The following is a 26180-nucleotide window of genomic DNA, read 5'->3' as shown; positions in this document are numbered from 1 at the left end:
AAGTAGAAACATGTAGGGAGAGTAAGACCACCATAGGCCAGCGTTCCCAGCTGGTTTCTGCGTTTATTTCCATCAGCATATCAGGCAGCTAACCTAAGAGTTCAAAGCAGTTGCCCTCCTGCAGAGGAGAACAGCGTGTCCCGAACAGCCAACAAAGGGACACAGAGCTCCTGAGTGAGATACGCAGGTAAAGGGCTGGATATCAACTGGGAGGATTATTTTTATGTAGCAATTTAATTCAAGGCTTATTTGTTCCCTGCATTGATACTGATGCAAATTCATTCCAGTTCAGAAGCTGTCATGTAGAGAGAAAGGAAATAACACAATCTGGCTCTCTTCTTCTGGCATCTGAACAACATAGTTCTTCAGGAGCACTCAAGAGGCCAGCAGCATGTAAATGCTTTTCCCTCATGGTGACACAGATCGAACTTTCTAGTACTTGTGTAACCCTCTCCTTTCTCTGACTAGTCACGGCTGCATGTACCTTTGGTGTAACATCATGATTATACAACGCCAACTCTCCCACTTTGCTCTTATTGCGCCCCTCTCATTTCTGTGCAAGGAGAAACAGAGATAAAGCCCTGGAACGGCCTCTGAGAGTGCAACCACTTCTCAACTCTCATTCCCTGCGTCTGCGCAGCTCCCACAGGCAATCCGGAGTGAGTTTGGAGAGCTAACCTCTACTGAATTGCAGCCCAAGAGGGTATGCAGTTGTCTCCAGTCTCTGTCTAGAAGAAATCTTGTAAGGCATGAATACATGGCCTACCCAGAGCATGTGCCCACCTAAATGATGCAGACACTGTTGGGACGCTCACTAGTATTTACAAGAAGATCTAGGCTCACTGCATCTCTGACACCCCTCCTTTCTAGGTCACCATGACTTCCGCAATCATCCCGTTCACCAGCACTAACAGAGCGCAGATGTGCTCTCAAGGGAGCGAGTGAAACAGAACCCTAATTGCTGGAATGCTTCCCAGCAAGAACCATCTCCTCACCATCACGTATCCCAAAGTACCTAAGCAGAAGACAGGCCAGGAAATTAAGCAGAATAGTGAGCTTAATATTTTTGCTGCTTTATCTCTTTAAGGTGCTAATGCAGGATTTATGATCACATCGTCTTCAGAGGAAAACAACGTTGTTGTGCCAACAGGTTAAGTAAGAGACAGCCACAATGAGATAGAGATCTTTAATGCCGTAATTAAAACTCAGCTAAACAGTGAACAACGGCAGACCTCTTCTTACTCACTAATGTTTGTCTTGCAGGTTGCAAGGTTTCAGAGACGCTCTCTACGCTCGTTTGTAGGGCCTGGAGCGCAGCAGGGACAAGCTGAATCTGGCTCGCTGTCAGGCAGAGCTGCGTACTAGTGCCTGTCCACAACAAGTGATGTAGCCTCGTGGACGACCAGCAGTGAAAAAGCGTGTTCTGCCAACGGATGATTGAACTGCATCAGAGCAGGAAGAAGAGATGTTTCATTCTAAACTGAAGATTAAAATGTATTAAAAAGAGAAGTAAGTCTCTGAAAGCGTGGCCCGGGCTGATTCTCCCAGTATGGCAGGAAAGATGTTTCTGATTTACCACTTTTGGCAGCAAAGAATATGAGAACATAAAACTTGGGTGATGACAAATAGAGGAAAATGGTGGGGGTTCTGGGAGCGCAGTCCTGAGCTGGATGACATGGGATCCTCCCTATGGCCCTCGCAACACAGCAACAGCACGAAGCAGTGTGGTGCTAGCCATGGCTGTGATTGGCATCAAAAACACACAAGTCTTTTTAATATTGCAAGGAGAGAAATTAAATCCTTTTCTCGTTACGCAACGCTTGCCCTTCCTCAGTGAGGGACCATGCAAAGTCAATGGTTTATTTTAAGGGGTTTTGAATTGGGCTTTGTAAGTAAAGAAGCATTAGCCTTATTTCTAACTCCATGAAGACACATCAGTATTTCCACCCCAAGTCTATTTGTAGGATAGAAATGTGACTTTCTTCCTCTTTAGTCCTGTTTAAATGTTACACTATTTTAAAATACAGTCTGCCAGGGAAAAAAAAAAAAAATCAAATCTAAGGCTGGAATTATCCTTAGTGAAGCTCGGGGATCCCAAGACCTCCAGACTATATGGATCACAAGCCTTCCCACTTGTCAGAGAATCAGAATTACCTTGAGGTATTTTAAGGACAGTCTTGTAGCACTACCTTTGTATTTCCCCATCCTTTTTCTGGTTTATATTAGTGTCTTAGCACCACAGTCGTGGTGTTTAAGCAAACATAAACATGTGCATACACATACGCGTGCCAACATGTTATAACACAGCTACCAAATGATATAAACAGTGTTAGCCGTTTACCGCCTGCCTTTCTGGAGGCCGTTAACAGTCGTAGAATCAGAACTTTCACATAATTTCCGGAGAAAAGCTACAATTGTAGACGTGCTTATATAACTGATTTAGTCCAACAGAACTGCTTTCTGCCTTTAATCTGCTCAACAGTTTATCTTTGCTGTCGTGCTCGGTTGAGCTTTCGTTAAACCGTTATGGATTAGCGTTCTGCTATAACATGTTAAAAGCTTAGCTTTGTTTATTTTTGTCAAGAGTGGGGGAGGAATATCAGGTTCAAACGATCAAGCAGCACTTTATGTATGGTCATTCTTAAAGTGCAATCACTATATTCAGGTTTGGTACCAAATGCAAGGCACAGCTAAATGCTTCCAGAGACAGTATTAGTAGCTAGAGCAAAAATACAGGTGAATTCATTAACAAAAAGAAAGATGGAATTTATTTATTAATTTACACAATAATTTTAATTTGTAAATATAAATTTTAATCCAGTATTAAAATAATCCATCACGCTGACCAGCTTCGTAGGGAAGACCACAACAGTAAATGGTCTAAAAACTTTAATAATAAGAGTTGGTTGATGATTTTGCTAACATTGCATTATTGCTGCAAATTCGAGAGAGGAATCCTGTCCAAAGCAATCTTTTTGCCATTCAACTGCAGGAAGATCATACCCCCGTAACGTACATAAAACAAACAAACAAACTGAAACTCAGCCAGGCTGTCTACAAGGAGGCATTCAGATAATATTAACCAGCCATTCAGTGAATTTCACAGGAGATTCATCAGTAATGAAAGTGGATGATCTATTAAAGTGTGAATCCAGGTCCAAACTGCTACTAGAGACTGACAGTCACAATACACTATTTTAAACCAAATCCAACACTTAGCACACTTATTTGACCTCTGCGTAATCTAAACGATTTGCAGATGTCTGCCTGGAATGGAGTAAGAGGTTGGGTTCCTGAACACTGCCAATAATCCTCTGGGCAGCCAAATACTATTCCAAGGAAACATTAATTCTGTGATCAGTCATGCTGGCAACCACATGACCTCACAACTTCCATATCTAAAATGAAGCAAGTAGGCACTTTCACATTGCTAAGAGCAACGCAGACACTAAAGAAGTTAAAAAACAACAAAAAGAAGTTTCTGGCGGTACAGGGAGAAAATAAAAACACAAAACTGGGAAAACAATTGAAAAAGCAGGACCCCCCCCCCCCCCAACTTATTTGCAATTAGTGTGCTGTTTGTTTTGTTTTCTTATCAGGAGGGATCTTTATTCTGCACATTCCAGTGAAGGGCCATTAGCTATTAATTTATCTTCCTTCTGACGGCAAGTGGAGCACCATTCCAGAACTTCAACGTTCCCTCGATGCAGCTCTGTTTAATGCTTCTGTGCTATTTAAACAAAGCATGTTCCAACCAAATCTGACTATATATGGAATGCCCTGATGAGTAAAACTGTGGATGCCCTACAGGAAAGAACCATGAAAACAGAAAACACACACGAACACACAAAACACTCCAAACTCCACAAACTCAACATGTACTAAAATAGGCTCTTGGTGGCAAAGGTCAGGTAACCAGTGTGACCAACCATCTCCCTGAGGGGCACACCGCTTTTGAACTGCACAGTTCCTTGCTGTAGATTACTGCATGGGCTACCTTGATTTGATGGGTTGCTGCTGCCAAAGCCAATGCTAGAATTATCCTCAGATGCTTTTCCAAGGTCAGGGATTTGCAGGCTAATTGTCCTTACATTGTACACTCGGAGGAGAATTTCCAAAGTGTTAATCTCCGTAAAACCATGTTCTTCCATCACTAGGCAGGTTCTTTGGACTTGTTCAATGCAGGGGGAGAAAGAACAGATGCGGCCACCTGCAAAATAAGACAGGCAGTGGGAAAGGAGGGCAAAAACCCGAACAAGGCACTTTTGATCTTTATTCAAGTTCTCCCAGCTGCACACAGAATTCCTGTTGAACAGACAAAGTGAAAGCGTTTCCAAAGAAAGTCTCCAAGAGGCAACTGGGCAGGTTTAAAGTGTTAGCACAGAACCAAGCAGAGATTACTTCACAAGATGCTTCAGAGCCTTTAAAAACTGCAGTGGCAAATTCAGTCATCTTCCAAACCCAATGTTGCCCACTACATTTGATGAAGACACTGTTAGAGTTGATCACTTTAGACCACTGACTCTTTTGGAATCACTACCCACTACTCTGGACTGAGGCACTGAACTGAAGTTGGCCCCTACACAAAGCCAGAAGTCATTCTCTACACGCTGCACAGAGCTGCCTTCATTAGAATATAAGTGTGCGTGCACACACACTCTGACAAAAGCGGCTGTGTTTATTTGAGAACGATGGTATGCGTGCACAGAATAAAGCAATCTCTCCAAGCCATACATGGAGTGCTGCTAAGACTTTACCCTTTTAGTCAAGCTGACTAGCATGTCTCCTGAGCATTAAAGTTTACTGAATATCACATCAAGCACTTCTATAGCATATGCTGCAAAACCCATGCACTCTAGGACAGGACTTTAAAGTGATAAATAAACACTTGTCTCCTCATCTGCGCACTATTCAGATTGCTGCTTTTAAATACACAGTATTAACAGTCCCCTTACAACTTTCTGCTTGCTACAATGTCACCTCAGCAGCTGAGAATAGAATGATTCAGATTTACTCTGAAAAGCCACAGCCAAATCAGATCAAAGAATTATAAGGACACTGCCATAAAGCCAGGGCATGTGCTCTCACCCAGGACACAGTGTCCCACAAGGCAACCGCCCTTCCTGAAAAGCTTTTGAACTGGGGGAGGGAGAGCTGGACCATGTAGCTTCAGCTATTGTTTTAATTATTACAATTAGATGAAAACGTTTGCTGACCTGATTTGCGTTCCTTCCCAGCCCTCTCCCAGGCTTATCCAGTCAAGCTTTCCAGTACCAGTTGTCTAAGTAGTTAAAGAACCCGTGCAACTGAGCGCAAAGCATCCTGCTAAAAATAGAGGCTATGCTGGGACTACATGAAGTCTGCTTTATCTCAAACTCCCCTTTTTTTTCCCTTTCTCATTTCTAAAGTCATATCTCTAAAAAAAGAAAGCATCAGGTCTGAGCGCGTCACTGTAGCGCTTCGGCTTCTGTGCAGCACTGATGTGCTGGGTACTGATTGGGGAAGAACGCCTTCCATGACCACTAATCCACCATACGCTAAGTAGGATTTAATTCTAGTCGTAGAATAATGTCTCTACAGCCAGGAGTTCTTATCATGCATCTTCAGAACAAAGCACCCTGGATAAGTAATTCCCTGGAGTCGCAATTAAAAAACAAATCTAATAATCACCTGCAAAATAATGTTGGTGTGTGTCATTATTAACCAACTCTGCTGATGCCAATTTAACAGCAAACCCATTCTGCAGCTCTCATGAAATTAGATTTATATGTTCATCAGCACGGCCAGGGCTACCAAAATGATTCTGATTCAGACAGATGATCTTTTCTGGCCAAAGCAGTACATGTCTACCATATTGGTAGATGTAAGAGAGGAAAGCTCAGGAAGTAATATTCTGTTTCTGTATTCTGTTTCTGTATGCTCTTACATAATTAGACAGCTACTATGATGCACATGTTGTAAAGAAAGATGTTATATTCCTATTGTGTAAGGAACTGAACAAACGTCTAACTTAGCTAAATGTCAATTCACAATAACTCTTTGTCTGCAAAGCAAGAATTTGCAGAGCGATCAGAGATTTACTACTACTTCATTCAGGCTTTTCTTTTTTGAGTTTTGAGTGGAAATAAGAAAGGCAAATACATTTACGTTTGCAGTAAGTTGATTCTCCTGTTTTATTCTGTCTACAAGGCTTTCAAGACATCTTCAGGCTTTCAAATTCACATGCTTTTTTGGATTTACAGTCCCAAAGCAAGAAGCCTGCACACAGCTGTTGCAAGCTGCAGAGCCGCCTACGGTTCTTGTCAAGCCTTCAATTAAAGCCAGAGCAACCTTCGTTTTGCTTCAGGATGGTCAGCTGGTCTCAGCAGGTCAATGCCAAACTTAGTGGTGATTTATCAGATTGCCTCCCTGCAAAGTGGACTACTTGAAGGTGTTGTGCTACAGAAAATGGCCTTTCGAGCCACCTAGTAGGGAAGCAAAGCTCTTGTCTGTAAAGCAAACATCCAGAGGGGATGGGCAGAACAAAAGTTACTTTACTTACTGCACTGCTGGGAGATTCTCAGGTATTAAGAGCGAGAAAACAGTGTAACAGCTGGTATTCCATATAACAGAGTACTACTGAGCGGGTTTTAGTAGTTCTACCATTTTCAATTTTGTTCATGTAATACCTGTTGTTGCTGGATCTGACTTGCAAGCTGAACCTGTTCGATTAAGCAGACATGAACAGCAGGTTGGAAGGCTACAAATTCTGAGAGCAGAGGGAAAACAAAGCAAAAATGAAAGTGCAGTTTCAGACTGCAAGAGGCAGTCTTAAAAATTTTTTTTGAAAGCTTCAATTGACATGGTGTGTTTGGAGTAGCAAAAAAAAAGGACTTTGAACAACTGAAAACCAGCGCTTAGAAGTACATGCCCTTCTGCTCTATGAGCAGAGAGATGTGTTCTTTGACATATCAGATGCTGATGAATTCTCTGCACTGTAGGTTGCCCTCTGTAACCCCGCTGAACTACCAGCGTGGCAACACCCTGTCACAATCACCAACCAGATATAGATCTAGATTTCAGCATGCACGATTCTCAGATTCTCTAAGAGCCCTCTTGTCCTTTAGGCATCAAGAGGCATTTAGGGCTTAAGGGACTTGAATATGCATTGCCTTGTCTTCCCATGCCAAGGATTCTTTAGTGAATGGAGAAAAGACATGTACTCCCTCCCTCTCTGCTCTCTGGGGCACACTGCTCTGTCTATGGATGACAAAGGGGTGGACTACCCGAGACAGCAGTAAAAACAACTGAACTGAAACTTTTTAGTACGAACGGACTTTGTGTTCTTTGAGAGCTCTCCTTTTAGGAGAGCTACCATTCCTAAATTTGTTTAATGAGATCTGTGTGTCATCATAAATTGATATAGTAATTATCTGAGATTAATCCTGTTCACACTGGGAAGCTGTGCGAGCTTTTTGATCTGAGAAGCTGTCTAAAAATGTGTTTATTCATGTATAATGCATCTGACAAGTGCTACAGTTGAGAAGAGAATAATGAGTCTCTATAAAAGACTGGAAATTTTTTTCCACCTTCAGTTTTACAGGGAGTGAGTTTGTTTGAAACATTTAACGGAGAGGTTAAATCTCCTCAATTTGTAGGCTGGGAATAAGTCCACATAGTCCTGGTAGTCACTGTAACCAGCAGTAGGCTCAGGATCATATGAAATTTAAAGTACAAGAGAGCAGAGCTGAAAGGGAAGGGGGAAAATAAACGAAAAGGTTGTTTACACCTACGTAGCACTGCACATTCTTAAAGCCCAGAACAGACATGACCTAATTAACAATCAAGAGCCACACCCCGATATCTTTACTACAGGTCAGCGTCTTGAAAGTTGCTCCTACTTCAAAAGCAGGTCCTGTTATGATCCCGGGTAACTGAAATTTTATTTCTCCTTTGTCTGAGCAAGGACTAACACCTCTACCGGTTTTGCTTAGCTAAAAATTACATTAGGTTTCACTGGACTATGGAACATCTGGCAATCCTACCCAATCCACAAGGACTCTAATGCACGTTCACTACACAAAAAACACGTGCCCAAATTATGTGCTCTCTGTTATACGGGTTATAGTATGCGTCACAAGCACTTTGATAGGTTGTTTCACTATCACAATGTTATTCAGAGGACGTAAAAATAATATATGAAGTGCGGCACTGTTAAGTTCCAGGAAAAGGGGCCCATTATTTTGGAAATGATTCTGTGGTATAAAGTGGTATATCATTTTTATTTCTAGTAAAAGAAAGTAGCTCTGTGTTTTAGCATTTCAGTGCACTGTCATAACTGGAAGAATTAAATTACAGAGATCCCAAGGAGGAAAAAAAAAAAACCAAACAGGCACTGATATTGTGTAGGGGTGAGGCAGGAGAGCCACTGAAAAGCATCACCATGGCATTTACTCTGTGCTAGTAGGACACTAAAAATATTGCCTCTGTAAAAGGGGACAGAACGTCCTTTAAGCGAGTGTGCTTGTGGGCGATTTGATGTAGCTTCCCTGACAAGTGAAATTAGAGGATTTAGTTGTTGGAGGGAGTTAAAGGACGTCTCTTGATTCAGAAAAGAAAATATTCCCCAAGTCACTTGCCAGCTCATTAATAGGAGTTTAGTGTGATTTTCTGCAAACGGGGCCTTTGCCTCTGTGTTTGTAGGCGCATCCTTCAGGAGGAACTCACTCCCTCTGATGACAAAAGCACGTAACAGAAATTTAAAAAATTAGCTGGCTCCACATTGAGGAAGAAAGCCCAATAACTTTCTTTAAGGTTTCCTGCATCGCAAACTACTTCCTAAAAGCTATACAAAGGCCAACAGCTTTGGCCAGGGATCCACAGCATGGATTAGAGTACAGGAGCCCTTCTGCTTGACTCATGACATATGTGAGAATCACCTTTACTTCAGGCCAGGGGCCAGACCCATTGTGTGCACCTGCCCTAATAATCCCTGACAGACCTCTCCTAGCTTAACACCCTCCAACAACACGTACCAACTGGGGTTGCGTCAGGAAACAGCCAATAGTTAGGAACCAGATGGAAGTGCTTCGGGAGATAGCACTCCCTCCCAGCCACCAGTGGAACAGCTTTGCCCTAGACCAGATGGCCCCTCAATGCTGAGAGGATATGCCTCAACTTAGAGTTAGTTTGTGGATCTTTACCCTCTCCTTGAGTTCATTCTTCTTTTGACTCAAAGCAACCACCGCACTTGTAAAGGCTGGTGCTGACATTTTAAAATTACCTATTGCTTCATCCATTTATCCCAAAACAACCTCCTGGGGACATGAGAAGCATTGATAACAACTTGAGTACTGCCTGCATGGGTGGAGGAAGACAGTCTAGACAGTGTGCTAGACTGTTAGGCTCCGCTTCCTGCCCTAACACATTCCCTGTGCGTTCCTGAGGTAGCCCGAGCTCTAGCAGCACCAGCCTCGGTGTCACTGCCTTCTCTGCAGTGTGGTTCAGCCTGGGGTCTTCCCTACCCAGCTACCACAAGCGTGAGATTTGTAGCCAGGGATTTCAGCGGCTCCTCAAAAGCCATGCCCGGGTGGCTTAGAAAGGGGACCATGAATAAACTCTGGGGCTCAGGAAAAATAGCCAGTGAAACTTTTTGTATGGAACCGGTGTTCCCTGAAAGCTCAGGGAGGAGGGAGGCAAACTTAAATGAAAGTTGAAACTAGCAAAACCAGGCAACGCCTTACCTGCACCGTGGGCTACTGGTCAAGCAAGACCTGTTTTAAGCTCATTGTGAACAAACAACGAACTTTGGAAACTAAAACCAACTACTATGATGGAGAGTACAGCATTGCTGAAGGGCTTCTATGATGGTAGGAAATACAGAGGTCCTCAGAAGGAGACATTCAAAGGGACCTTTCCTTGCAGAGTTTTGGGGGAGACTTGACAGCACCGTGTTATTTTATTCAGGTGATATCTTACGGATCACAACATGACAGACTCAAAATTTAGGGCTTTATGATACTCAAGATGGAGTGGCGAGTCTGGATATAAGAGTAAAATCTTTAAGAGAAAGAAAGAAAAACAAAAGACGGGTGGCTTTAATAATTCTGTTGCTCAGACTGTTGATTTAAATAACACCAGGGATTGATTTATAATGCAAGAGGCCAATCCAACCCAATATATAGATGTATTTTGCCATCTCCCTCCATGAAAATTTAAAATCTGTATGAAAATTATTGTACAAATGGATTCCTGCCTCATATTCCATGGCCTTGAAAGAAACAGGCAATATTTATAAGAGTAGAGTAGGTGGGTGCAGAATTATAATAAAAGCACTACAGTATTCAGCTGTGAGATGGCTGTGAGTCAAAAGTTTCAGGGCATTTAAGAACTGCAGGATCTTGGGGATTTTTTCTTATTTTACAGAATAACAGTGCCAGCTTGATTCTTTTAATTTAGCCTGAAGGGGTTAATAAGAACCTTGCAAAAACACCAAGGTCAGATATTGGGAACAGCAGCCATCACAGCAGAAAAGCATTAATCAGCAGGTGCTGCAAAAGAGAAACAGCGCAGGTCTGGAAATGAAAGCAAGTTCTGCAGTGCAGCAGCGCCCGAGAGATATTATAAGCAGCGTTTCTGCTGAAAGCGTGACAAGTGAAATCAGCACAGAAGGATGCAGCTGAGATGCAAGCCTGAACTTCAGCAGAGCACATCACCAGCAAACATGAACCTTCTAGCCACAAAGTCATTGTGCCATTTTATTCTCTTAGCTCTTCACAGTATGGCAGCGCTTTAAATGAGAGACCAAGCTACTGAAAGTAGCATATTCACAGTGGACTGACTGTAAGGCATAATACAAGTGATAAACGTATCCTGTAAAGAGGATCATTGACACACAGCCTACTTAAATAAAGAGCTGCAACTATTCAGGATCTTGAGCCTGAGTAGGAGAGAAAACACTGATTTGATAAGGATTTATTAAGGTTAGGAATTCTCTCTTTATGTCCAGTCTCAGCTGAAAACTCTATAGTGAACACTGTGGTTTTAAAGAGGAGGCTAGGTGATGTTACTGTACTGAATTTGCTTAGCCCTGACTTCAATGTAAGTACTTTAAGACTTCAAAAAATGAATGACCGCTATCTGGCAGCACAGTTGCAATGTTTGCATTATGTATCATAATAAAACCTGCAATGAGAATGTGAATGTCACGTTCAAACGTGATCCCGTTCCGATTTGAGAGGGAGGGAGCGGAGAGAAAAGAGTGAAACAACTCATTTTCTCCAGTGATGCTTTATCACTATACTAACCCTGGGAATCGTGGTAAACAACAGCAGTTATGTGCACAGATTGTTCTTACTGCAGAAGAGCTTTAACTATTTGAAAACAAAACAAAAAAGCACTATATTAAAATACGCAGCTGGAGGCAGGGAAAATGAAGGAGTTACAGATACCCTTCCATCATATTCTAGAATTTATAGCAGTAAGAAAAACCCTACCCACACGATTCGTAATAAAACAGAAATGTGCATATGCTTATACCAATTACTACTGCAATCAATTATACTCTATACAAAAAAGAAAAACAGCTCTTGTTTATTTACAAAATAAAAAAATGGCCCCCGGCTCAATCAGCTACTACAAACTCCAAAAGATGAGTCTTAGACTAATATCAGATCTCAGAGGCTGCTGGCTGTTTACAGCTAAAACTGCAGTGAGGACCAGCAACTTCACCTTTTGACTGGTACGTAAAGCCTATGATGCAACTTTACAAATATAAATATGTGGGTTTTTTTAATATTACTTTATGCTGGTTAGAGAGATATAACCTTGTAGCATACTAGAAGACAGTATAGCCAGTTTGACACTATAATCTCTTTTCTAGGATTTCAAATGCTGGAGTGAGACAAGGACTCATAACTTGGAACCGCACAAGCGGCTCTGCTTAGTATTCTAAACATGCATCACTTAAATAATTCAAATTGGACTGCGCAATGCAGCGCCTTCTTCTAAGCTGGGAAGTCAGCTGAGTGTTGTGCTCGCTAGATTAGATAATTTGAGCATGGGAAGGGCATCATACAGTGCAGTGAAAATTATGTTTTTCCCAGGGCACACGGGAAAGCAGTTACAAATTCAGCTCTAACTCTTGCAGGTACAAAGTGCTCACAAGTCTCTTTTTATTTACTTACTTTTTAAAGAAAGCATGTGTTATATTGCTATTGGATCTAGAAAATTTTCATCAGTAGCTAAGGGAGCCTAACACCTGGATCCTGACCCAGCAAGGTTATTTAACATTCAGTGACCTTTAAGAACAAGCTTAGATCTTCTAATTTCAATATGACGCAGCAATTCACTTGCAGTCAGGCCTGTGTTTATATATTTTAACAAAGAAGAACTGGGCCTCAACACATACTTGCATTTGAGTATTTTACTAAACTAATGTCCCAGCATGGGGGCCGTTTTGCACTTTATACTCTCTTGACTAGAAAAGTCATTTTTGCAGATGGAGCCGATCTTGCACAAGCTAGTTTACACTCACGCCTGTATTGTTACATTGACAGAACAATGTCAATAGGGGAACAATTCAATAGGGGAAAACTTAGGCCAAGATAAAAGAACGATTTATTCACTGAAGCTTATTTTTCTTAGGAAAACACTTATAATAAACTGAAAAAAACTCATCCAATACTTCATCAGGATTCCCCACTTGCTGTCACCATCCTGGAATAACTGGCATAAGCTAGAACAGTCTTTAGGTTCCATTCCCACTGAAATTAATGGCAAACTTCTCATCAGCAGAGATTTAAGACCGGAACTGACACGCATACGCAAGTACAATGACATTTTTTTTGACATTACCAAGGGGGTGCTCTGTTAAATAAGGCCAAATATGCAACGATTAAGGGGAAGTGTGCCTGCACACCTTTCCACTGAAGTGCCAAAGAAATTTGTTTTCAGCAGTTATTGTTGCTGCTGCTTCCCACACACTCTTAGATTTAGCAAAATGCACTTGACAGAGGTTCAAAGGTTCTTACATAGTGCCCATGCTAGTTGTAACAGAATCACACAGAACGGTTGAGGTTGGAAGGGACCTCTGGAGATCATCTAGTCCAACCCCGCCGCTAGCACGGCTAGCAGCTAGCTAACAGCTAGCACAGGCCTGCAGGAAAAAGTTGTTGTTTTGCTTTCAGATCTTCCACTGTAAACTGACAAGCTCTTTTAAAGGGTTTTCATTCTTGGAAACCACTAACAGTTTGACATTTGAGAACAACGATCACACAATGGAAAGGGGGCAGATCCAGCATACGGCTCAAAGGCAGAGATGTGCGCACGTATAGTATTTCCTAACCAAAAAGAGAGATAAAAGCAGTTACCTTCAGCTTTTAATGCTGACTTTGCATGTCCTATGGCTTCCCATGGAGATGGAATATCTAGGAACACAGCATCTGCAATGTTTGAGACTCCAAACCCATTTTTGCAGACGTCCTGGTTGGTCACGGTTACCAGATGCTCCACGCCATGCTCCCGGAACTCCTCCCTGGCCTTCTCAGCCCTCTGTTGGTGGAACTCCACCGTGTACAGGTGTCCCGTGGGAGCCACCGTCCTGATGAGAGCGTGGGAGAGGGATCCACTGCCCGTACCTAGAGAAGAGACATAGCTGGTGAAACACCTTTTGACAGTGCTAGACATCAGTACAGTGGTCTGCTCCACTGACCCTCCTGCTTGGAATACTTAGTCAAAACCAAAATGAACAGAAACCACTGGTTAAACTACTGAGAGGGAATGGTCCTCCCTCCCTCCCAAGGAGAGATGGACTAAATGACCTAGTAAATGGTCTTCAGGGTCTTCAAAGCCCTGAGCAAACATGTAACAAACATGGGACCTCTCCTACTTCCGTGGAGTAGAAGGACAGTGACAAGTGTCAGCTACAGCTCTGACAAAGGCCGCAAGACAACACAAGAAATTAAACACAACAGGAAAAATTCAGGAAAAATAACCAGAGATTTTTTCCCAAAGTGCCAGACTCTTCTCGGGTGAAAAGAAACGCAGGCAAATTATATTTTGAAAACTTATACTTCATTAAAACAAGAGATGTTGGCAAGTGTCCTGTTTGAAAACTCTACCGGCCTCCACGCAAACAAACGGTTTCTAGGGGATGGAATCCATTCTGTCCAGGCCCCTTAAGAGACATCCGCAGCTTCGACTGAAATTACTCAAAACTAAGGCCTTTGGGCTCCTTGCGGTCACACTGACCCGCATGACCTGATTTAGCAGGTGACTTACATATATGCCTACACAACCTCAAGGAAGTCTAATAAGACTCATCACATATACCTGAAATTGTAAATAAGTAAAGTTACCATGTACAAGCAGGGCCTAACTATTAAGACACAGGATGTTTTTGTTTTAGTTTAGCAATCTAAGAAACTGTTTTAATGATCCATTGGTGTATTAAATAGACAAATGACTAACAACCAACGTTTTCACTGAAGAAAATACCCATACACAAGTTCACATTGCAAATTCCTCACTGAAATGACATTTAACAGAATAAACCCCCAAACTCATTACTGATTTGTAATTCTGTAGTCGGAACCCATCCTTTCCGTAGAAAGAAAATCTGTATCTAGCCATCACCAATGACTATTCAGGCTAAATTTCAGCCTGAAGCAAGTTCTTTCAACCAGAGTATAAATCTTATAAAACTTAAAAAGGACAGAACTTGAACTATAGCAGTGGTGGAGAAAGCTCACAAACTTGTAGAGAGAAAATTAATTAGAGGCAACAGGGGTTGGTATAGCTGCCTAACTGGACAATACTTTCCATAACTGCATAGGGAGCCAGAGTTTACTGACGAATCCCAGGTTCTTGCCCTCTAGTCACGTAAGGGGAGAAATACCGTTGTGGGACTGTATTCAATCCGACAGCTCTGGAAGCGGACACGTTCAGACTGTAAACAGAGCTCAGGGCCCGTGTTTAGCATGGGATCAACCAAGTGTATTGCAGAATCAGCACTGCATCTCTTGCTTCCATCTGAGAGGGTTCTGACCCCAATGGGCAGACAAAGCTTCACTGAAAAGGCCAATGGACACCTACTGCCCTTCATCTAGTTGTAACGGTGCAGATTAGACACAGAGGGAGGACTCTCAGATTACAGCACTGGCCCCAAGGAGGTCCCAAAGAAGGCAGAAACTCTGGCGCAAACATTTATTTATTAAAATACTGACAAGCATCCTTGTCAGTATTGAAATAAAGCAAACAAAGAGCACAAGACAGTTAACATATGCGCACACGAAAAACTACCTGGTCATGGCACCTGTAAGCTCTAAATGTCATCGTGAACTTTTCTCTGCTCAAAATAAGTGCAAGTATCACTGTAGCTTGTAAGACCTCAATGATATATGTGCACAGCAAAGAAACAGCAACTCGTTGATTTGTTTGTTATGACAAGAGCAGGGTACTACTGCCCACAGAATGCTAAAATGACCAAAACGCTGCCTTTATGTTTCATGCCAGAGGGCAAGGTCACACAGCTGAGAACTTTTGCAATCATACCGAATTTGATTATTTTACCCTCCAAATGGGTAATGCTGCACGTTGCCTGCCTCTTTCCCCGTAAATCTAAAGGACTGAACAGAAGGGCTGTCAGCACATCTGGGAAGTAAGCAAAAAAGAGAGGCAGAGCTCGTGCCTGTGTCTAATTTCCTTGTCCATATTCTTTTACATTTTTAATCACTTTCCTTTTAAATCTGCTCTTAAAAACATGACAGAAGATACCGTTTGTCTCCTTCCCAGGAAACCCCACTACAATTTTTTGGCTTATTTTCTGGTTCTCTATTTTGTTCACAAACAGTCCTAGTCAAACCCAGAACCAAAAACAGGATGTTGGAAGTCATCACTTGCTGGCATATATTACACAGTGAGTTTTCGTTAAATAGGGTTACCAGGAATTATTTATTGCTGCCTGGCTACTGCGAACATGAGAATATATACGTATCACACTTTACCGTATCGAATTCTATCATGCTAACGTCATTAATGAGAGTGTTTCTGAAGACGCTGTCTGCCTTCTCCCTGGCAACACCCTCAAAAATGCAGGAAAAAAAAAAAAACAAGATTGCTACGAATCACCCACCACTGTACAGAGTTCTTCTCTTCCTGCAGAGATCACAGATTCTGAATCCAGTCCCGTGAGGTGATGAGGACCGTCCGCTCTTATGTGCCTGATGGTTTAGCACTCTTGATGTTATTCATCAAGAATAATCTTGGAGTCTGGCACTTCAGCCCAGATTTATACTCGATCACAACCATTAAAACCCAATCAACACTTATCTGTAGAAGTGAGGGGTTCAACTGCCATGGTTTCTCTGCTGGAGGGGGAAACGAATGTTTATTCCCAAAGATCATTTTAACCTCCTCCCCTGCAAATCTGTAAAATTCAACATTTGAGTTTTCCCATCGCCTCCTCAAGTCTTCAATTTCTCTCTGCCCTTATTTCCAAATCACAAGTGGAAAAAGCAGAATTCAGCAAATGTGACCCATAGAGTCTTAGGCAGCAGTTTGAAATAAGTTCTAGTCAGGCTCAGATTCCCTTGGGAAATGACAGGTTCCTTAGCATCATATAAAATTAGTCAAGGAAGCAGCAAAATCCAAGGAGTACTACTGACGGTATGGACTAGAGCACTACCAAAACTGAAGCAGTGTAGCTGAATTACCTGCAACAAGAACCAAAAACTTGAATGCCCCAAATAAATATTTTGTATCAGAAGAAGCCAGTTTAGAACTGAAGAGACGGCATTCTCATACAGGTGCAGTGAAATGCCTGTGTTTCTAATTTGGCCCAGAAAGCAGAAGTAAGACAACTTCTCGAACAAAGACAGTTTACACTTTTCATAGCAGGATGTTTGCCTTTCTGACACCTTGCATTAAAAGTAGCCTTAGAAACTGTTTGCTCTCTACTTGAGGACAGTGCCCATTTAACTAGAGCATATGAATCATGAATGGACTCTACCAAACAGAACTAAAACTAGGTTACTTCAAACTGTATTAAAGGCATTCTCACCACCATGGCTACCGCTTTAGAGCTCACTTAGACGAAAAAATACTATCTGTGACTCCTACCCTGGCCACCACAGGCTACACCTGTGGTCATAGGTGATGACTTCTGAACATACGATGCTTCTGAATACATGTTGACTATTCTACAATTTTAACAATCTTGGTCAAAAAAGCAGTCAACCGCATTGCAGGCAGTTAATGAGACACCATTAGGTCCCCACTATGCTATGCTCAAAGCTCAAAACTTGATGAAGAGGCACTGCGCTGGGGATCAGCACGTAGACAGGGAAAAGTGGTCAATCGCACTTCAAAAGCATGAATTGAGATCCTATGTTAAAAAAGTATGAGGTTTGTACCAGTGCACTATTCTCCCCTTGTCCTTGGATTTAAGTACAGTCCAGTCTTCTCCTCTGATACGTCTAAGCTCAGAAGAACCGAGGACGCATTGTTTCTGCCCTCTCCAGAGACAAAGAAACCAGTGCAGTTTTAAAAGGACTTCATTCCTAGCAAGTGGACAAGTAGATAAAACATTCTAGCTCAGCACCTACTGGTAACTCCTTCTGATTTGCTGACCAGAAAGTATTGATCTGATAAACGCTCAGATCATTTCCCTGACCTCAAACAGGTTTGCTCTTCTCACTCATTCCTTACTCAAGTGGCAGGTGTTCCACAGAGAAGCCTCCATACAGGTCAGCCACCTTTGAGACAATTTCCATATTTTAAGATTGTTCCTCACCTTTTCAAACTGCAGTAGATAACATCTGACCCCTTCCAAAATAACACATGACATTACAACGTTATATAGATACACATCAGAACACTGTCAAGAGAAACACGAGCACTACTACAGTATCAAACATATCACTTGTCTGACTGACAACTGAATGAGAGAGTATTTTAACACTGTCTTCTGTTTAGTCTGGTTTTCTTACTGCAAAGGGTATCCGGCTAGCCTTCTGCACTCCCACCTGTGCTATAAACACAGGAGACCTGATTTTGCATTCAACCGCTTTTTTTCAGTGCAGGCAATTGCTCAGCTTGCTGCTCCAAAATCTACACTCACGGGTGCTTCTTTCTAAAACAGGAAGCCAAATTGTGATTCAGGACTTAAAGTAAGCTTACAATTGCGCGTGCGCAAAAGCATTTGCCAGGTAACACATTACAGCAGGTTTGTAATCTGGAATAAAGCTGATGAAGCTTATAAGTCTCTATACAGGTTCATATTGTTAGGAAGCAGGAAAAATCAAAAATATGCAGAATATTATTAAATACTGGGTCAATATAATGTTTAGTAACATTTCAATACGAGTAGAGTTATCTACTGCAAAATTTCACTACATAAGATATTTTGAAATCAGTAAAAACAATAAAAACAGGAGTGTTGCTGTATTTGTCTCCTAGCTACGACACTTAAACCTAGCAAATAAGAAAGATAGGTCACGAGTCAGCCATGAGAAGGGATAAAGCCTCAAAACCATAGGAAAATTAGTCTTATACAGGGCTAGCAATTCCACAGCTAATGTCTGTCAAGAAACATAGAGCAGAGGAAGACAACTCACCATATATGGCACGTTTACATAACAGGGGAATCATTAATCATTGTTTCTGAATATATGAAGAGATCTTAAGCATCTGATGGAAACTAACCCAACTATTTTACCGTGGAGGCAGTCAGGGGTGCAAATCATGGGTGCAGAAGTGAGAGACAACAAGAGCAGGCCCAGAGGAAGGGAGGGAGGGAGGGAAAGAGTTAGAAGGACATCACCTGATTACTGAAAGAGGAAAATGCACATCAAGAAGTTCCCTATACAGAAGATTAGCTCCTTCTCCTATCTGTTGTGGATGCACCGCTGAAATAGGCATTTTACGAAATAGGCTGGAGGCCAAAGAGGACCGCTGCTCACGGACTTGATTCAGGAGATGGAGGAAGAGTAGAAGGAAGAGGGGTTTCAAGGCTGGCACTGCCAGCCTTGCGAATGGGAAGACTGAAAAGAATTTGTTCTTAGAGATTGAAAAGTAGGAGTTCTCCAGCAAGGGATCTCCTGCACAATATACATAACATTCTAAGATCAGATTTGCATGGGAAATGCTCTTGGCAGTCAAGTGAAATAGTAAGTTGAAAACGAGTCCGGAAAGCCTGGAAACAAATGCTTTTGGGTATGAGCAGCATTCCTCATTAGCTGCAGCTCAGCCACAAGGCTGAATACATTACAGCGGTGGCCTCGTGTTGCTACAGCTTTGGTTCAGTTCTCTGGTGTGTCAAGAGAATATTATGTCCTCTGGCATTTGTATATGAGGCCTTTCTTACATTTCAAAAGTGTTACACAGGGATCAGGTTTTCAAGTTCTTCTCTCACACTAGCCTGTACAGCAGCTAAAAGGCACATAAGGGAGATGCTGTAAAACATGGACTTAATCAGTATGGATAGGTTCAAAAATCAAATTAATACTGACAAAGCTTTGGACTATACTTTACACTAAAGATACAACTGCAAGCAGTTTACCTACACTTATGCCACAGTGACGGTATAGACATGAGCAGTATTTATCAGAAGTTTATGAGCACCTCAGGACAGTCATAGGCATAGAGCTGACTTGTCGGGATTCCACAATAAACTGTTAATCATTTATTAAGTATCCATTAATCATTAAGTGCTCATTAATTTTCTATGAGTGTCCTCTCAGTAAAATCTATACCCAGACTGTGAGTTTGAACGTTTCATAATAGTTTTTGAGAAGCTCTAGCGTAGGGCTGGCTAACAGCTCTTGTTACTCCTCACAGATAAGCCATGAGGACCTGTAATACTCGTCTTAGTCTTCAGAAACCCAGTCCCTATTGCTGTATGACAATGAACAGGGATTAGCAATTTTTAATTTGGGATTTAGCTGAAGGTAAACAAAAATTCCAATTAGCATTTTGCTCAAGTGAGTCTGGATTTTGTTGAGAGCTGAAGGATCACCGGCACAGTGGTTAGAATACTTTTGACTAAATTGTATTTTGCCTAAATACAATAGCCTGTCAAAGCCAAAATGCTTCTGAGATGTATCAGACTAAATGAAGTTTTGCAGTGCTGTACTGCACTCACTGAGCAGTTCTGAGGGCTAGGACAGGACAGACACTGGCAGGTCTCACCAAAGAGAGACAACAGTAAAAAAGGCTAGATACATGGGGACTGGGAAAAAAAAACGTTTCCCTATTCTTTTCTTTAGCAAAAAAAACCTTAAAGGTTCTATATTTTTTCCCATATAGTATAAAAATAAACTTTAAAGCCGTAAAATTATTGTCAGTTAGAGTTGTTATCCTCCGGACAGCTCTAATCACTGGACTGAAAATAGCCTTGCCTGGTAAGCTGACATTAAGATTAGTTTTGGAGAGAGCAGTGATATGAAAGACGATTCCCCTTCCTTCTTCACCAACACAGTGACTGCACATGCAATGAACACCAAATGTATAGACTGCACGAGAGAGTTACCTGATGAGGAGGAAAGTTTCACACTACCACATCACCTGCAGCAGGAATTTTGCAGCTATCTCAAGTATCCTGTAGTTCTGGAAGGATCGAGCTGTTAAGACTGTATCAGGCTTCTTGTAGGACCTGGGAAATTCCTCAGATCAGGGAGCAATCTTTCAAGAGATCTTAGCTCCAACAACAGTGCCAACAGTTAATAAATCTCAAAATTCATTTAGAATTTAGAAATTAGCAAGAGACAGAAAGAGATAAGGATCATATGCCTGTACCTCCAACACGAAACATCAGGCAGATGCTGAGTTTCCTTATAGCCTCAACAGAGTATGCTTGTATCATTTTAATTATGCACGCACTGCCGACAAGATTGCTCTTTATGCATTCATTAAAGGTGATTAAAAGAGGAAAAACTGTAGTAGTGTGTTTATATCATTTATGACAAATCATGACTAATCAATTCAAACAGTGATGTAAAATTAAACCTTTCGCTATTCTACTGTGTTTCTTAACCACACACAAAAGATCATCTACTCTTATTCACAGCAACATAAGATCACACAGCGGGTACTTTGTATCACTTTCTCTATCTGTCCTTCGTTTAGTTGCGCAGCTCCCAAATCCCAAATTCTGCTCGCTTACACTGGGTAAATGCAGGACGCACTTGCCGTGGTCTAGTTAGTAAGACAAGAGAGAGAGCGCCTGCCCTGTTTATAGCTCCTGCTTTGCGAGTCCACACAGCAACTATGCATATCAGTTCATTTTCAAATAAGAAAAAGATAGACCTCCATGCTAACTAATGCTCAAGATACACATAAAAGCAGCACCACCAGGAAACAGACCCAAACGTCATTACCGGACTAGATTTCCTGACTTGTTTCTACTACTTACCATTGGGCTGGTTTCTTCTAGGCAACACAAGGTTAATCTAGAACTAATGCTTTCAGTTTGCTGAATACAATCTAATCTAGGATGGCACTGAAGGCGGTCATATTATTGCACCAGAGGCCCCCATTGTCAATACCTGTAATATTTTAAATTCAAATCACCACTTCTGGTCACCCGCAAGTCAATTTGCGGTAAAATCTCTTGTGTCAAGACTAACTAGATAAATTTGAGGTCATACTTTTCCATTTTTTTATGAACAGTGACTCCTCTGAGCAATACAACCGTTACTATAGTAGCAAAACTGTTCAGCTTTCCTGGAAAGTTGAAGTTAAAATACTTTGCTTAGTACAGCATAATCACTAAAATAAACCTGGGGAGAGCCTCCTATTAACAAAAAGGATTGTCTGCAGTTATGACCTTTGACTCAACATTTCTGTGAATCTGGACAGGTTACCTCATCAAGGGTTTCCATTTCTTAGCTGTTTAGATAATCTAAACATTTTCATCCTCTCTGGGTACCCCTGATACGACTGAACACATCTTACGTGCAGCTCTATGCTTTAACATCCACCTATCCCGAGTGAGGCAGGACATGCAGCAATTCATGCCTCCCCCACCCTGAACAATTGTATTTATTTTTCCCATCCTGTCTAAACAAAGCAGGAAGGGGAGGAGGTGAAGAGCTGCCCAACTAACAGTATGTCTACCTCCCATGATAATACTAGACCTGACTGTTTGTCCTCAAAACTGGATTATAAACTCAGAGGTCCAACCCTTTTAGCAGGATCAGAGGCTTCTGCGTGTGACTTTGCCTGTCTCAGACGCCAGTATACAGCAGCGTGGGCTTTAAACTCCTTGTATTTCTTAATAGGTGTAACTGGATGCAAAGGAATGACTGGCATTTTGGTTGTGCTGGAAAGGGGTCATTATGCCCAAAAAGCTGCCCAAAATTATGCTGGGATGGGAACAGGAAATCTTATATAAAAGAAAATGGAGTGCAACATGACCCCACCCCGCTGATCCTCTGTTGTATCTATGCTTGAGAGGAAAGTATATGAACCTGCTTTATAAAAAGATTCAACAGAAACAGCCGGGCGGGGGGGGAATAAGGACAAACTGTAACTGTCTGCAGATCATATTCCTCCAAGCTACAGGGACACGTTCTAATCAAGCAAACCTCATACTGCCTGCAGTAATGAAATCACAAAGACATTACTATAAACTGCATCTAACCAGGAAAATATATATTTAATACAGAATTTAACTCCTCCTTCCTCGCATATTAAGCAAAAAGATGGAAACTCTAATAAATGAAAATAATTTTAGGAGCAAAATAAAACACTGTGACAAACACATCATCCATTGCATCATCCTTCTACAGCGATCTCTGAACGCCATTGCAGTGCTCCATGTGGACCACGCTTTGGAAGACAAAGATGAAATGTATATACTTACATGGTACTACACTGTATAAATGCTGCCGTTTTTTCTACTCATTACTAGTTTATCCTCTTATCACTAGAGTTTCTTTTTCACTAATTTACCTCAAATATTTTCTCTCAAATTGAAAATTCCAGGCCTAAATTTCAATTCAAAAACAAATTTTAGAATATATTTTGAAGTATTCTACAAGTTTTAGAAAAGAGAAGGAAAAGTGTTTATATATTTACCTTAAAAAGCTGAATTAATCAGACACATACACAAAGGTATACATACATGAGGCCAGCATTCTGAACTAACATTACTTGTTGAAGACACAGCAATTGCTAACATGTGCAAATGAAAGAGAACTACTCAATATGTAGGCTAGGAAAATTACAGGACAATGGGAGAAAGAAAGAAAAAAAAGCCTTGCAAAATTGAAAGTTAAGGCTGACTTTCATTGAGGTGTTGATGTAAGTTCTTAATAAAGGACTTCAATATATTAATTTTTACCTGATTCACATACTATGGAGCCTGGTTTCAGTTCTAACATCATGGTGATTATAGAGATGTCAGTGGAATACAGAATTTGTGTCCTGTGTGGAAGATTCATGGTCCACAATTCTGGGGTTGGATGAAGAATAAACACCCATCCTCCTTTACTGCAGGTCACTTTGGAGCCATACTTCTTGCCTATGAGATCTGTGGAATGCCTAATGACCCCGTACTTAGTCTGAGTTACAGTGCCATGTTGGACTTTAACAGGAAACATGGATTCATGGCCCAAGAACACAATAGCTGTGTCACCATCTTTTATCGTATCTCCATATTCAACAAAACTCATTGTGGCTGGTGGTTGTCACCTAAAAGAGAAAAAACATATCAGAGAGTTTTACAAGATTGTGACGAAGTGGAAATTAGAAATAAAAATAAGGCATTTTACTTTCTCCAGATAAAAAAAACTATATAAATAAGAGGGTAGCAAGAGAACTCTCTGAAGTTCAGGAGTCCCCCACTCCCAAACTCTTGATCCCATTAAAATCCATAGAAAAAAATCCCATTGACTTGAATAGAACAAGTATTTGTCCTCTTGTATGGCATACTTTTAAGTAAATTTAGCAAATAAATTATAATTTATTCAGCCTGTTCCACAATGCTCCTGGGAAAGTTGCAAAGAGCTATCCATTTCAGCAGTCTGTTAAATTCCAGTTGACAAGCTCTCAGAGCGTTTTGCTAAGCAGTGCCTTTTATTTCCTTCTGCTGCCTTATCCCTTGATGATTTACAATGTAAGTCAAGTGTCTGAGACAGGATAAAGGCAGTATCTGCATTAGTTCATGTATAAATTTGACTGAGTACAAGGAATAAATGGTACTCAGGCCTTCCATTTGCGATTGGGGGCGCAAAGTAATTGTCTGGGAAGTGAGCTGTGCTGCAACTGGATGGAGACAACTATTTGCAAGCTAACGCAAACACAGCTGTACTGCTTTAGGCCCGTGTTATTGAAGCTGCTTAGAGAACTACAATTAAATTTTGTTGTTTTTGAGAAGAAAACCTGGAAATTGGAAGGCTGCTTATGATACAATCTGCCATTGCCTTTCAGATGTGGCAGCCAGCAATCTAAGCTGCTGCTTGATCAATTCATGGAAGGAATTGTCTAACAAGGCAACGGTAATCCCAAAGTCAGAAGTTAGTCTATGACAGAAAGCTCTGGAAGTTTGAATTCTGGGTACTTCTTCAGTAAGAGAATTAAAAGCAGCATTATTTTTAGTTTCAGAACAATGGTTTGATGCCAGTGCTATTTTACTGCATGCGTAATAGCTCTGTCATACTTCATTATTTTCATTAAGAACTTTAATTTTAGTTCTAAATTTCTAGTCCGTTTTTGTTGATCACAACTCGTTGTAGTTTAATTTGCTCCTAAGCAGCTAGATTGATTTTTAGTTTTTCTGCTGAAATCATTGAGACTGAGAAACAAATGCATTTATGGCCAACATTTCCAAAGCTTTTAACATGCAATCATAGGTATTCACACAGCAAAAGAGAATAGCCCTGTCTGGCTTTACGGTGAAACTGTAAGAAGGGCATACTGTTAATTCAGAAATGTAAACACATTGCACTTTGTATGTGAGATAGTACAGTTAGGTTTAACCCCCTGCTATAGCTTGCACCATCTGATTATATTGATGATCTTGATCTCTCATAAATTACACTTCCAGTTCTCATTCTAGACACCATAAATGAAACACGCAGTTTTCAGTTCGCATTTACAATAATACCATTGAAAGCAGCTTGACTGCCGTCCCTTTCTTTTACAGTATTTCGACCGCAGTTATGCCAATAGGCAAGAGCAACGTCCCCACATGTCTGCAGGGACAAGGAAAGAATTACTCTCCCTTTGACCACATAAACTGGCTCCTGGTTTCTTTGCCTTCTTTTGAGCCGCCACATTTATGACAGCTCATCTCCCAGCAATGTATGCTGACATCCCAAGCGACAGCCCTCTCGGGCGCTCACCTAGCCTGTTATATTCGTACATTGGGGGGTAAATTTGGGCTCTGTCAGGGCACTCTTGCAGGAACCATTATCGCTCGGGCAGTTGCTCTGCCTCCCCCCATGGCGGACACCTACAGCCCCTAATCATTTGCCGGAAGGTGCTGGGGGGCAGCGGGAGGGCAGGGGAAGGGAGGCTGCGGCCGGGGGCCGGGAAGCCCCTATGAGCCTTCACGCTTCCTGGGACTGCACTGGCCTAGGCCCAGGTGATCCTTCGCAATCTTACAAATTAGGCCGCTAAAATGAGTCTACGTTCCCCTAAGTAACAGCAGTAATAATAAAAGCGGGGGTTGCTGCCCTCTCCCGGGGCCGAGGGCTGTCTCCTCCCCTCCGCTCGCCAGCTGAAGCCCCTCTCCCGGCGGCAGGGCAGCAGCTCAGCCCCCACCTCCTGGGCGCCCTTCGGCCAACGCGGGGACCAAGGGCCGCTCCGCGGCCGCGCCCACAGCCCGTTGATTTAAACTCTCTGTTTGCTGAGGGGGAATTAGAAGCACAAATAAAGCGGGAAGGGGGGGGGGCGCCCGATAAGCAGCGTTAACCCGTGACAGGCCCGGGCGGCGGCCGCCGCCGCGCACGCAGCGGGACGCGCCGCGACCCGGTCTCGGCCCCCGCCTCGCCTCAGGGCCTCGCCCGGGGAGCCGAGGGTCGGCGCGCCCCCAGCAGCCGCCAGCTCTCCCCCCATGCCCGGAGCCGTTACCTTCCCGGGGCTGAGCCCCCGGCCCGGCCCGGCCCGGCTCCGCTCTCCTCACACGCGCTGCCCGCCCAGCACCGCCTTCCGCCCCGGTCGCAGGCTGCTGACGCTCCCGCCTCCCCGCCGCCTCCGCC

General features: G+C 42.2%; 1 protein-coding gene across 1 annotated transcript; it reads right to left on the bottom strand.

The window, feature by feature from the left end:
- Positions 1 to 2745: 2745 nt before the first annotated feature.
- On the bottom strand, positions 2746 to 26180 carry TRMT61A (tRNA methyltransferase 61A). Its single transcript, XM_068947186.1, has 4 exons — positions 26053 to 26180; positions 23321 to 23670; positions 13350 to 13616; positions 2746 to 4210 (listed from the first exon to the last, which is right to left on the bottom strand). Exons 2-4 carry the CDS (start codon positions 23649 to 23651, stop codon positions 3882 to 3884), a joined length of 927 nt encoding a protein of 308 aa, XP_068803287.1. The 5' UTR covers positions 23652 to 23670; positions 26053 to 26180; the 3' UTR covers positions 2746 to 3881.

This window comes from Struthio camelus, chromosome 5, assembly GCF_040807025.1.
Source record: "Struthio camelus isolate bStrCam1 chromosome 5, bStrCam1.hap1, whole genome shotgun sequence".
NCBI classification, from domain to species: Eukaryota; Metazoa; Chordata; class Aves; order Struthioniformes; family Struthionidae; genus Struthio; species Struthio camelus.
This window is presented reverse-complemented; position numbering and strand designations above follow the sequence as displayed.

Excerpts from the sequence above, each read along its gene's own strand:
- TRMT61A (XM_068947186.1), bottom strand. The coding sequence starts at position 23,651 with ATGAGTTTTGTTGAATATGGAGATACGATAAAAGATGGTGACACAGCT. Across the intron at positions 13,617-23,320 it reads CTCCATAGTATGTGAATCAG|GTACGGGCAGTGGATCCCTC; the intron begins GTAAAAATTAAT and ends TCTCTTCTCTAG. Across the intron at positions 4,211-13,349 it reads GTCAGCATTAAAAGCTGAAG|GTGGCCGCATCTGTTCTTTC; the intron begins GTAACTGCTTTT and ends CTTATTTTGCAG.